This window comes from Podarcis liolepis (genome assembly GCF_965112155.1).
Source record: "Podarcis liolepis genome assembly, chromosome: 3".
Lineage (NCBI taxonomy): Eukaryota > Metazoa > Chordata > Lepidosauria > Squamata > Lacertidae > Podarcis > Podarcis liolepis.
Window position 1 is genome coordinate 67,117,772 of NC_139557.1, and position 13,484 is coordinate 67,131,255.

At 41.4% G+C, this 13,484-nt stretch overlaps 2 protein-coding genes across 5 annotated transcripts in view; one reads left to right on the forward strand and one right to left on the reverse strand.

Moving 5' to 3' along the window:
- Window positions 1–3,388, reverse strand: part of LOC310703746 (uncharacterized protein) — a 151,962-nt gene extending 148,574 nt beyond the window's left edge. For both annotated transcript variants that reach the window (XM_083496295.1, XM_083496298.1), the window contains exon 1: window positions 3,148–3,388. In XM_083496295.1, the coding sequence (XP_083352421.1) occupies window positions 3,148–3,236 (89 nt within the window). In that variant the 5' untranslated portion in view covers window positions 3,237–3,388. The remainder of the gene's footprint in view (window positions 1–3,147) is intronic.
- Window positions 3,389–3,563: 175 nt separating this feature from the next.
- Window positions 3,564–13,484, forward strand: part of TAB2 (TGF-beta activated kinase 1 (MAP3K7) binding protein 2) — a 47,437-nt gene continuing 37,516 nt past the window's right edge. For 2 of the 3 annotated variants that reach the window (XM_083496270.1, XM_083496273.1), the window contains exon 1: window positions 3,564–3,952. The gene's annotated coding sequence lies outside the window, so the exon portion shown is untranslated. Of the gene's footprint in view, window positions 3,953–6,036; window positions 6,183–13,484 lie in introns of those variants that run through there. The other variant, XM_083496272.1, reaches the window with a different exon arrangement.

A 13,484-nucleotide genomic window follows, 5' to 3' on the forward strand; every position in this document is an offset into this window, starting at 1 on the left:
AAATGGCCTGGCTAGTTCTAAATCTGAAACCATTTTGAATGAAATACTGTATTAGCAAGTCTTACTTTGCCCTGCCTCCTATTTGGGCTCTGCTAAACAATAGCCACAAAACTTTTAACAAAAGACTTTGCTTCAAACGCAGTGGATATGGTAGATGAAATAATCATATTAGAAAAAGTATAAAAAGTGTACTCCAGATATATATCTCACATTGTAATTCTGCACTTTTGCCCTGGTAATATGGGCCAGGATCCAAAGAGTTGGGTACAATTTTAGACTTCTCTTTTCTGAACAGAAGCAGCCTGCTGTGCCACATCACAAACTGCACTTTGCAAGGTCCCTCTCATATTGAAAATAAACTTGAGGGGCACAAGGCAAAAGTTGCCATGGGTGCACAGTATTTGGGTAGTACGTTGGACTTAGGTTGTGATAGTTTGTTTCTCAGCCGTTCCCACACATGACCCCTTGCTAGCCCTGCAATAACATTTTAGTCTTTAGGGCTGTTTGTATTGCCATGTGCACCTGTTCTGCACAATATGTGCAGGTTATCCCATCATCCCTTCCACTTTTATAGCGGTGCTGTTGTGCAAATGCCATGACTTCCAACTTTGATAGTAACATTCCAAAAATTAATCTCCTTCCCCTGACATTGGGATCCAAATAGGTACATTTCCATTCAAAGTGCTCTCCTCAAAGTCTGAAATTGTTGTGTCAGTAACCAATTCTTTATTTGGGAGATAGCTGATTCTTTCTTTGGAAGATGGCTCAAAGGAATCACAAACATGTAAACTAATTTAAGCAACTATGTTCAGCAAAAGTTGTGTACTTAGCAGATGTGGCTTATCAAGTCAATTCATCTGCTATCAGTAATAGTTGTATTTCCTGCTTAAAATCTTTCCTGTCACTAACAGTGTGCAACTCAAAGAGCTAGGAGCATATTTCATAGCAATAAAGTGACCATGGTTTCTCTGTTCCTTTAATGTCATAATCCAAGCCAGCATCAGAGTGAAATCAGAAGGGTGTGTGTTAGGAATTCAGTCTCTCTTTCCAGTCTCCCTGTCTAGACAAGTACTGTACACGTCTAGGGTGTTTGCAAATTGTGTTGGCTAAGTGGGACAGATAAAGGATTCTGCTGGTGTACTGGCAATCCCCTGCTGCCCAGCAGTCTCCCTATCTGAGCTGATCAATATGGTCTTAGATATGGTGTTTAGGAGCCCCACATTCTTAGCAGTGGAAGATGTCAATATCCATGCAAAGGACACCAGGTTGGGGGCAGCTCAGGACGTCGTGATCAGCATCACCACCATGAGGCTGTCCCAAAATGTAATTGGCCCAATACATGTGGCAGAGTGCACATTAGACTTAGTTTTATTGATAGGGTGGGAAGATGGTAGTCTGCAAATGAGGGATTTTACATCGATTGCCTTGCCAGTTCTCTGTTGAGGTTTAGGCTAACAGCAGGTGTATCCTCAAGGTTACCAGAAGGCTCTGGGTTTTCTTCCAACTGATTTCAGCTGTTACACACTACACCTTTAAAGCACATCCAAAGCACATTATTTTCCTCAAATAATTCTGGGCATTGAAGTTTGTTAAGGGCTTATGAGAATTATAACTCCGAGGGGTAAACTACAGTGCCCAGAATTCTTGGAGGAAAATAATCAGCTTTGAATGTGCTTTACAGATATGGTGTGTGCACAACCAAGTTGGCAGTCAATCTGTGATACCCGGAGATGACTCAGAGTGGCTGAGTGCTCTCTCTCTCTTAGCAGAGCTGTGGATTTCATATTTTTATCCTCACCTCCATAAGAATAATGTAAAATTTTACATGGTGCATTGAGATTGCAGAGAATGATTGTTATTGCTCGTAACTAGTATTTATTGTGCTTTTAAAAATTTGTTTATATGATTTGAGTATGTCTTGATAGGTGTCACAGAGACTTATACTCAAAAGGCAGGTTAATTACTGGGAGACATATAAATGATGTATGATAATAATATTTTTTTAAACCAATGGTCCTTCTCTGCTCTTCATTTTAGTTTTTGCCAATGGTGAGTTCTGAAATACTAAATATTTCAGAAATACTTGAAAATAAATGTTTATTTAAAGCTGTCAAAAGTTACTTGAAAGAACCTGGAAATGGCTTCCTCCTTATCTCAATGGGTTTGCTCTATCATACTTGTGAATTCCTTATTTACTTCAAACAAAGCAAGTGTGCCTGTGAGTACGCAAGTTGTTGGACACTTGGATGAATGTATTGAGGGGATGCTCATCAAATCTGCAGGTGACACCAAACTGGGAGGGGTAGCCAATACTGCAGAAGACAGGATCAGGATTGGAGAACTGAGTCAAAACTAACAAAATAAATTTCAATAGGGACAAATGTAAGGTTCTACACTTAGGCAGGAAGAACCAGGTGTACAAATATAAGATGGGAGACACGTGGATTGTTAGTAAATGTGAAAAGGATTGAGGGGTCTTAATAGACCACAAGCAGCAAGAAAGCTAATGCTATCTGAGGCGGCATCAACAGAAATCTTGTGTCCCGGTCAAGGGAAGTAATAATCCTGCTCTATTCTGCCTTAGTCAGACCACACCTGGAGTACTGTGTCCAGTTCTAGGTGCCACAGTTTAAGAAGGATATTGAGAAGCTGGAATAAGTGCAGAGGCGGATGACCAAGAAGATAAAGAGTCTGGAAGCTAAGCTTTATGAGGAACAGTTGATGAAACTGGGTATGTTTAGCCTGAGAAAGAAGAAACTGAGAGGAAACATAGCCATCTTCAAATATCTAAAGGACTCTCAAATGTGGGGGAGCAAGCTTGTTTTCCCCTGCTCTGGAGGCTAGGACCTGAACTAGTGAGTTCAAGTTACAAGAAAGGAGATGCCACTAAACATCACAAAGAACTTTTTGTTGGTAAGAGCTGTTTGGCAGTGCAGTGGTCTCCAAAGGAAGGTGGATGGCCATCTGTCATGGATCCTTTAGTTCAAATTCCTGCACGGCAGGCAATTGGACTAGATGACCACAGGGGTCCCTTCCAACTTTACAGATGTATGATTCTATTTTTGCTGATTTTGTTTTTATGAAGCACACTCTGCTGAAGTTATTCAAGCTCCACACCCTTCATCTTACACTCTAGATTTCAATTACTTGAAGAGCAAATGCGAATTTGGCCAGGAGGAGGAACTGGGGGAAAGCAGATAAATTAAAAGACAGAGAAATATTTCTGGTAAAGCCATGAGAGTTCACAGAACAGTGGAGGGGGAAGAAAACACGTTTCTCCTCATTTCTCTTGAAAGAGGCGCTCAGCTCTGGCACTTTTGCGCTGCTCCTTGTGAGGAACAGAGTGGGCAGTTGAAGCCGATGGCTGCAAGAGGCCACACTTCTGTCAAACTGACCTCTGCTCTGCTCAGCATTACTAGCCGTCGCCTAGGCAACGAGAGGAGATTCCCCGCCCCCGGCTGCCCTTCCCTTTTTTTTTTTCGCCTCGCATCTCGCATCTCGCATCTCGCTCCTCCTCCTCTCCCACTGCTATCCCGTTAGCACTCGGGGCAAGATCTCGCGATGCTTGCCAACTGGAGTGGCCGCCATATTGTGTGACACTATTTTGATTTGGACTCGGCTGGCTGAGACGCGCAGCGAGAGAAGAAGGAGGTGGACGAGGGGGGAGGGACGGGAGCGACTGGGAAGCCGGAACCGTTCCAAGCGAGGTCGGGAGCGGCGCCTGCAAGACACCCACCCGCCCAGCCGAGCCCTCCCTTCCTCTGCCCGCCGCCACAGCAGCACCAGTCACGGAACCCCCCTTCCTCCCTCCCCCGGTGGCGGCGGGAGGAGGAGGCGGCGGCGGCTCAGGAGGGGCTCGGAGGTGTCCGCCTCGCCGGTTGGAGGCGGCGGCGGCGCGGGCGGTAGTGGCGGCGGCTGTGGGAGGCGGAGGCGGAGCCGGTGTCGAAGAAGGGTAAGACTGGACTCCGCGGCCGGAGCGGGCCTGGCGTCGACTGTCTCCTTTTTCCTGCAAAACGCTCGGCCCTCAGAGGCCTGAGAGGGACTGGGCATCCCCCTCCCCTGCTCGGGCCCACTCCGGCCTTCTTCTTTCAGCCCCCGTCCCCCGGCGGAGGGAAGAGGCGGCCGGAGAATCCTGAGGTTACAGGCGGGAACAACCCCAGTCAGCCTCCTTTTTCGAGGGGTGACAGCCCTGCGGAGTCGCTTCTGCAGAGTGCCTTTGCTGGCAGTGCGGTGCTGAGCCAGGCAGAGGTGTGTGTTCAGCCCCAGGGTCAGGATCCCCCCCAGGCAAAGCTGTCACCACCACGCGAACTCCCCAGCTGAGCCCGGAGGCTGCGACTTTTTTATTCCCTTTTCTTACGCGAAAGGGTTTCCTTCCCCCTTTGGCCCAGCCCAGCCCAGCCTGGTTGCTGCCGCCTCCTCCCCACCAACCCCCTGACGGGAACACGCTGCTGCTGGTCTTGGGAAGAGGCTATCCATCCGATCTCGGTGGTCTCCTTGGATCACGTGTGCCACTGTGTCACGGGGAGCGGGTTGTGGCGGGAGGCCTACATTCAGGGGGCATCTCTCCTCTCCATGGAAACGAGGGGATGGGGTCACTTTTGCTCCTGGTGGGGCGTAGGAACGCGGGGAGCGGATCCAGACGCCCTCTCAGATCTGCAGAGTAAGCCTCACAAGGTGAGGATTTATTCACGAGTAAGGACTACAATTCCAGTACTGTACACACTTCACTTGGAATAGAAGGGCAGTGGTCGTGGTGGGATAATCCCTGTTGAACTTAATGTGCAAACGTGCCTTTAATAGAGGTGAAGTTGTGGTGTCTCTCTTGGTCCAGCCCCCTTAGGGTTTTTATACCTCTGCCCCTATTCCTCTGATTACTGGTGTGAGTAGGACTTCTGTTACTGCAGCTGTACAGCCATATTCCAGGTTTACTGGAGGAGTAAGGATTCTTTGGGTTAGCCATATAGGACTTCACTTTTTTCCTTTACTTCTTACTTAAAGTACAGTATGTGCATAGGTGTTGTGCCATTATTCAGTTATGAGACCAGGTAAATGTTCCTGGTGGGATTGTGGCAACTTTAATGCCTGAACCTTTGTAGTCTTCATTGGGAGTAAGTTTCATTCAGTTGAACCATAAATGTGGTTTTACTTGTAGGTAGATGTGTGCTTCGGATTGTTATGAGTCTCAGAGGATTATTGCAGCTTTTCAGTGAAAACATTTTTTTTCATTAAGAAGCAGGATTCCAGTCCTAATCCCATTTACCTGGGAGTAAGCCACATTGAACTCAGTAGGACTTCCTTCTGATCAGACATGGTTAGAGTTGTGCTATGATGCATGTTTACACACTGATCACCCATCATCTTGTTTGCTCAGGCCTGAAACTCCATTGCTTAGAAGACGTAGTCAGAAGTAGGGTACATTCATTTAAATGAAGCTTACTCAAAATTAAGTGGGCTTAGGACACCAGCAAACAATTGCTGCCCACATAAGGTTCTGGTGGTACTGAAACTTCAGATTTATTTTCTATACATTAGATTTCAGGCAAGTGGACACAAGGAGAGGGCAGAAAAACTGGTGTGAGATGGAAAGAAAAGCATCCATAGAAGATAACAGAAAAGGGGGAAAACTGCACAAAAGGAAGAGGAGATTTGGCTGCTCAGGGAGGGAGAACCTTAGTTAACCTTAATTAAATTAATAAGCAAATCCTATGCATTTCTATTTAGAAGAAAGACCCACTTATTTTAATGGGATTAACTCTCAAGTAAGTATACACAAGACTGGAACTTTTATGTTTCAGTGTTGATTTGGAATGAACATTAGTTTAAAAAAAAAGTAAAATGACAAGACTTTGCAAATTAAAAAGAAAGCTCTTTGCTTTAGAACTACTGCTCTATGTTGCTTCAGTTGGGCAAATCTATGGAGCTTCTTCAAACTTCACCATCCAGCAACGGGGCAGCAAAGAAGAAATGCTGCCTATATTAGGTTCTGAGGGTGCTGAACGTTTTCCCCAAATCCTCTTCATTTTGATTTCAGGCAAGTTGACATTAGGGAGGGGGAAGAGTTACAGAGAAGTGGATTGAAGTGACAGAGAAGGTGACGCAAGGTGGAAGAAAGAGAACAGCATAAAAAGGGAAGTGAGAGGGAGACAGAGGCAACACCAGCAGATGAAAGGAAATAGAAGAAGGTGAGCAGGGAAGGATAGAGATGTTTGAGAAGGTGAAGAGAATGTGGAAGAAGGCATGAGCAGAGAGAAAAAGGCAACAGGTAAATTAGCTGGCGATAGAAAAGATTGTGAAAGAGGATGACATGAGAACAGGTAACAGAGAAAGGACTAAAAAAGTGGATGGAGGAGACAATGATAAGGCATAAGGTCAGTGGAGAGAAAAATAAAGGAATGACAGGTGCTGGTGGACAAAAAGTGCAAGCAAGTAGGTAATGAAAAAAAGCACCAGCCGGTGACAGAGAAGGAAAGGTGGTGGTGAAAGTTACAGAAATCAAGAAAGTGATAGAAAGACCTTTTTTTGTAAGAAAATGCAAACATAACGGTGATTTGTGATTTGCTCTCTTGCTCAATATTAACTACGGGCTTCGCTGAGGAGAAAACCCCCAGAAATCAAAGAGATGGTACAATTACTAAAAGGGTTCAAAAGTGTGACCAACAGTACATGAAATATTGGTTGACTTGTACTGAAAAATATATGTCACTACCTCAGTGTGTGATATGTGGTGAGATGCGAGCACTATTAAGTATACATTAAAAGTGGAAATGTAAAAGTGGATCATATGTTCTTGGTTGGGAGTTAGAAATGGGTCTCTACCCTGGACTTGTTGGAGACTGCAAAACTAGGAGATAAGTTTGTGAGTCAGAGTGGTGATAGTTCCATTTTGTAAATGAAGAGGAGAGCCTTGAGTTTGGCCACCTAATCTGTTTGTGGATGAGCTAGGATTTGCACTTCAGTCTAGAATCCAGAACCCTTTCAGAGGATGTAATATTTGAGTTACTTGCCATGTATGAAGGCATGTACTCGGACCAGCCACTGAGGAGGTCTTGGAGAGGTGATAGAAAACTTTCCCTTCATGAACTTGAAGGTCTTTTTTAGTTAATGCTTGATGTGTTTTCCCCTTTCTTTTGCAACAAACAGTTCCTTCCATTGACTTTCACTATCTGGATTTGATCTAGAAAGTTTGGGTTAGTTATTTATTAAAATTTTTATATTCCACATTTCCCGTTCCTTTGAAAGAGCATTCAAATTGTGTAATAATATTTCAATTAAAACAATGATAGATTATTTAAAAAGCAAATACAGTACAAAAATTAAAAGATTCAAACAACTAATTTGGACAGTATTTAGTCATAGCCTAAAAGTTCTGCAAAACGGAATAGTATTTATTAAGCCCTGGAAAGTCATCAAGGATGGGGGCATACAAGCAGGGAATTCCAGTGTCTGAACACCACTGAACAGTGGAAAGGCTCGTTTCCAGGTTCCCACTAGATGTAGTTCTGGTTCTAATTCACTGAACTTTAGAGGTAATGATCAGCATCTTAAATTGTCATGTTAAGTGAACCAGCCAAAACAGCTGAAGCTAATAGTGGTCACATAGTCTCTAGCACTTTCCATAGTAAAAATTCTTACTGTTGCATTCTGCGCAAACTAAAGGTTGCAAGCACTGTTCAAGGGCTGCCCCGTGTAGAGTGTGTTTCAGTCATCCAACCTGGATGTCACTAAGACATGTGTGACCCTTGCCAGACCATCTTTTCCCAGGAACCTAACCTGAGCAAAAGCATTGTTGGCCATGATTGCTATATTGGCATCCAGGAGCAAATAACTTTGGCACTGATTTTTTTTTAAGAGAAGCAAAGCCCTGTCCAGGTTATATTCACATTCTTGGATCAGCTCTCCCATTGACCAGTAGCAATCCCTCTTATTAGATCATATGCATTCATTTACTGCTAAACACCAGCTAAGAGCCTCCACGGGTTCCTTGGACTTGGGACAAAAAGGAGATATAGAATTGGGTGTCATCACAGCAACGGTGCCCCCAAATTCCTGAATAACTCTTCCTAGCAGTTTAATGTAGATGTTAAATACTATAAAGGGCAGAATGGAACTCTGCTGAATCTTACAGACTGGAAGTAATGGGGTTGAGCATTAGTTCTCCCAGCTTGTACCATCACCTGGAACCTACTGTCAATGAGGACTAGGACTACCAGAAAATTGTGTCCCAGGCCCAGCTCCATCCTGACAGTAGAGAATGATACCATAGTCATGGTACTGAAAGCAATTGAGAGGTCCTGTGAAACCCAGAAGGTTGTGCTTCCTCTGTCCAATATATAGCAGATTTTTTCCTCCTTCAATGGGTTTTCATAAAGATAAACTTGATTTAGTTCTGTGTGTATGAGTTAGAATGAGCTGTGTTGACGTTTCTGGCTAATGTGGTGTTTCCTTCCCTTTCCTCTACCCATTTTGCCAGGAGAAGGGCTTCAGTAATGTTCCCTTTCAAAGATGGGAGGAATGCCCTCCCATCAGATGCCAAGGAAATAAATATCTATCTGGCTTTTAGAAGACATCTGAAGGCAGCCTTATACAGGGAGGGTTTAAATGTCTAAAGTTTCTAATGTTTGAATATTTTGTTGGAAGCCGCCCAGAGAGATGGGAGGCATATAAAAAATATAATCATCATCATCAAGGCTGCTACCAGTTTCCAGATAAACCAACTTCAAGCCATGGTTCATGAAGCTGGCTTTTTAAATCAGTTTGTTTTAAGCCACAACCTCTGGCTTGTATATAATACCAAGCAAGGATTATTTGAAAGTGAAACATCAAGGTTTCTTCTTGCCATGTGAGAGCAGGTGTGTATGTGTGTAAGCAAGCCTGAGGCTTTGCTGTGACTCACATTAGCTCTTGCACATAGTGCTAAACCATCCTTGTGTCACATGTGAAGTAGCCCATTAAATCTATGTACTAACTAGTTTTTTATAAAGGTTTGCAGCCAGCAACATTGGACAACTCTCCCTCACCTTGTTAAATCTCAGAACAACGAGAAAAGAGTTTATGGTATTGGAGGGGGGGAGGGTAGTAGGTCTAGGGTAGGAGATGCTCCATTGTATGAAATCCTTCATTGTGTATTTACCAAATTTGGCAGTGGTACTTAAGAGTAAAAATCTTTCCTGCAAATATATATTGGGTTTGTGCCTATATTTTTGGATGATAGTATTTTCTTTTGTTTGGGTTAATTTTAGTTAGCTAAAAGCAATTTCTGTTTGTTGGAACAGCTGGTTTGCTGCTTTTATCATGCTGCTAGATCAAGTGTATTTTTTGGAAGAGTTCAGCAGTTGTTAAAAGCCATATAAGTAAACTTCTCAACAGTTACTTTTGATGAACCATAGTTAAGATATCCCTTTTTGAGTTTGAGACAGGATGGGTAAAACTGGGACTGCCATTGATAAAGAGTGAACACTAGTTTTCTTTTTCTAAACCGTATACTGTACAAGTATTTGGAAGTCACTTTACTAAGGGACAGAATTTTACGAAGGAAGCAGTAGTGAATGCTGTACTCGAGTAGAGTAGTAGAATTCAGTGTTGTGCTTTTAAAATTGTTCTGTGTGCACAAGCATTGCAGCTTGATAGATGGAATGATCCACCCTCCCCCCCCCCCTATGTGTTGCTCTGGGGTTTCTCCCAACCTCCAAGAGCCATTTCTTGGAGGAGGGAGGGAGCCCTGTTGTGTAAGCAGAAATTCTTGCACCGGGATTCCCCTGATGGGGCTGATGTGGTGAATCCAGCCCTTTGAGGTTGTACACACTGTAAAACAATGTTTAGATCCTGGTCTAGTGCATATTGGCTATGGCATGCAAATACTGGTGTTAACTAAGAATATAATGTGTGTCATCTACATTTATAATCTTTAAAAAGTTAGTGCCACTAGTGGAATGTTTGCTGAGTAGACATGCAATAACTGCTGGAGCTCTAGCATTTGGTGGTAGAAATATGAAACACAAAAGCACTGGATAATACTTTAATATGTATACTGTATTGAGTAATAACAACAGGTGAGATCTGCTTGAAAATGTTGCAGTGTAGAGTGCTCCAATTCAGAGAGTTAAGCCCTTTTTCCAGAGCTATCATCCCTTCTCTGACTTTGCCATACCCCTTCACCTGATACTCAGCATTCTGTAGCCACAGAGCATGCTCATGTCTTACCTCTTAGCATTTTTTCCTAAATATTGTTTGTGTGTCTACAAACCTTGGGCTTCCCCCAAGCGCTCTGATAGCTCCCACTTTTTCCAGTTGGTGCTGTTTTGGTTCTAATCCTGTCAGCACTTGACAGCTGGGATTACCGTTAAAGTAATAATTTTAATGCAGTTGTTAAGAGTTCAATAACAATATTTTGAATTTTCATAGAAACCTTAGCACCTTCCATTAGAGTCAGTTGCTGAAAAGTCAGAAATCATTTTAATTAGTTGCTGTCAATTTTTATTTAAGTAATACTTAACAAAAAGGCAAAGCATCTTACCTTTTGAATTTTGAATGGAAATGTAATACTGCTATCCTGAATCTATAAAAAATTAATTGTTGCCTCAGCTGCATTTCATATCTTTCTTCAATGATGATATGATGAAAAGTTTAAATTGACATTGCTTAATGTACGTGGTTCAGCCTAATTTGCTCAGTGTAAATTTTACTATTCTTTATTCACTAATATTACTGAATGAGTTAAGTATTGACACCGGAATGGGCAAACGTTTCAGTTCTTAGCAGTCATAAGTTTTGAATAGGGCTAGCAAAGAAGTGTGCCCCTTGCTGTACTCTGAGGGGTACACCAGAAATCTGTCATAAGCTAATTTCAGGCCTTAGTTTGAGTGAGTATGTGGACCTGCAGAAGCCCTCCCAAGTTTTACCTATATACCTAGAACATGTGAAACAGTATAAACAATACCTTTGAGGATGTACATAGAATATTTTTCTTGGTATTGAATTCTTGCAGCCAGTCTCTACATTTTAGGATGAGTTTTCAAGTCAGAATCTGTCGCTTTCTGGAGAATTTGATCTCTGTATATAATGTCATTGTATCACTTTCTGATCTTGGTCAATACTGCACTGTAGCTGAAATACATTTAGTTTTTGAAATATACTTTTAATTGTTTTTCAAAAATCTTACAGATATAATAGTTTTAAAAGTGATTTATTTTGTCCTTTTGTATACCTTCTTTTCCCCTTTTCTTTTAGCATCTTAGGTATCATGCTTTCAAACGTGTCTTTGTCATAATGAAAGCTATCAGCATGCACTTTTATAAAGAAGCTGTAGTTCTTGGGGGTGGGGGTAAATTACCATTTTTACTGGGGTGTTTTATGATATTATTATAGATAGTTGTTATATATCTTTATCTTTAATTAAAAAAAGAAAAAACAGCCCACAATTGACATGGCACTATGTTGGTTCTTGGACATTCATTGTTTCTTTGTATATGTGCATGCTTTACATGTGGCGTTTCCCCCACATGCTGTTGTTAATGTGCTATGCTGTTACTAACTTGAATGTATGTTGTAGGTTTAAGTATTTTGTTTGTTGTCATTTAGGGTCTCTTTGGAACTAGAGGAGGAATCGATTTTTTTCATATAAATAAACTACACTTCCGACATAAACCGTATGCTGGAGAGGTACAAGTTCTTCATATGTGCCTTTTCTCTACATAGAGATGATCTAGCCGCTGTTTCATACATAGCATTTCCCTATATGGGAATGAACCCTACATACAAAAATGACACACATAAAGAAGTTGTACCTGTCCAGACCACATTTTGTTGGAAAAGTGTAGTGTAACCCATCCTGACTTTAATATTAGTTAGAGGAAAGATATCCAGTTATGCAGATATTTCAGAAGTAGAATGTAGCGTTTACTCGGTTACTCTTATGTGTTGAGAATATTCTGTTCCCCCTTCATCTTAATCAGCAAGAGCCATTTTAAGTGGAGAGATTTCTATTTGTCATATCTAGTTCTAGCTGATCCATAAGATTAATTTATTGTTAGGGCTAATAGAGAGCACCTTGCAAGGAATTTCACTGCAATACTACTTTGGTGATAGGTGTGGATCAGAAAATTGTCCTAGAAATTGGGAGGTCTCCCATCTCCCATAAGTGGTTTTTGGCCTGGAAAATCATTGCTGGGATATTTAAGCCTACTTTATTAAATATTTGTCAGTGGAAAAGGGTGAATTGCATCTAATTGACAATGCAACAGTAACCATGTATACTCAAACATAACTCCTGTTGAATTCAGTGGGGCTGCCCCCAGGAAGAGGGTTGCAGCCCCAGTCATATTTATAAAAGACCCATTTGTATGAACGGATTAAGTTAGTTGTGAGATTGATTGATTTCTATAGATCTACTCTGAGTATGACTTACATTTTTTAAAGTCCAGTTTCCATTTTGTGATAGTGAAGTGAAACTTTGGTAAAGAGAGAGTATTTTTAAGCCAGAAGTCTAAATAACTGAATACATAGGGTACCATCTGCCATCAAGCATTGTGGTTAAGAATAATGGAAAGAGTCTGCATGCCAGATAAAGTAGAGTATCTGAACTCACTACAAATTCATGGCTGAGCAATCCAACTCCTTTGAATGTTTCAGCAGCATTTAACATTCAATCACTGTCATCGTTGTCTAGTAGTTCCTTTTTATTTTTTACAAGAAAGAGAATTAAAATACATATTGATTCAAGTTTGTTATTTTCAGTTGTACTCAAAGTACAAATATTTAAATAGCCAAACTGAAATTTGTTTCTTCCAGCAAAGCATAAACTTTCTTTGAAGATAGATAGATAGATAATACTTTATTCGGCTATAAGCCCACCAGGTAGCTTTGAAGCTTTTATTACATCATTGGCACTATCTGTGTTGTATATAATAATTACTTCAGTAAATTTGTTGTAAAAAAGCAAAATCAGCGAAAATCTTGAAAAATCAAGTTAATTCATACTTAATATATTTTATGGCAGAAAAAAAAACCTAGGCAACTAAATATATTATTATTTTTGAAAAATATGAAATGCAAGGTACAATGCCATTAAAATTCAGTTTTCAGTGGCTATGTGCCCAACAACTGATGCAATGATTTCTAGAGAATGTTTTGTTGCTGTACCTGTGTAAAGTTTCCCACCAGAAAATCTGAATGGGGTATGGGGGGGGAATGTTTTTCTTGCAGGACACAGTGTTTTAACAGTTCTAGAAATAATTAAGTCAGATACAAGGAAAGCCACTTTGTGATAAACATGGCCCTTCTATAAAATGGCTGTGCATGGTCATTTTTTATGGGAATATGGAAAATTGTACCCATACTATTCTGAGCATGCGTGCAGATCAAATTTCACTTTCTTTAGTGATAAGCAATTTAAAACTTACTCAATCCTGTTAAGAGCATGTGTGGAATTCAGTCAGCTTTTACTGCAAGGAAATAAATGCTTCAGAACAGTACGTCTGTTGTTGTGC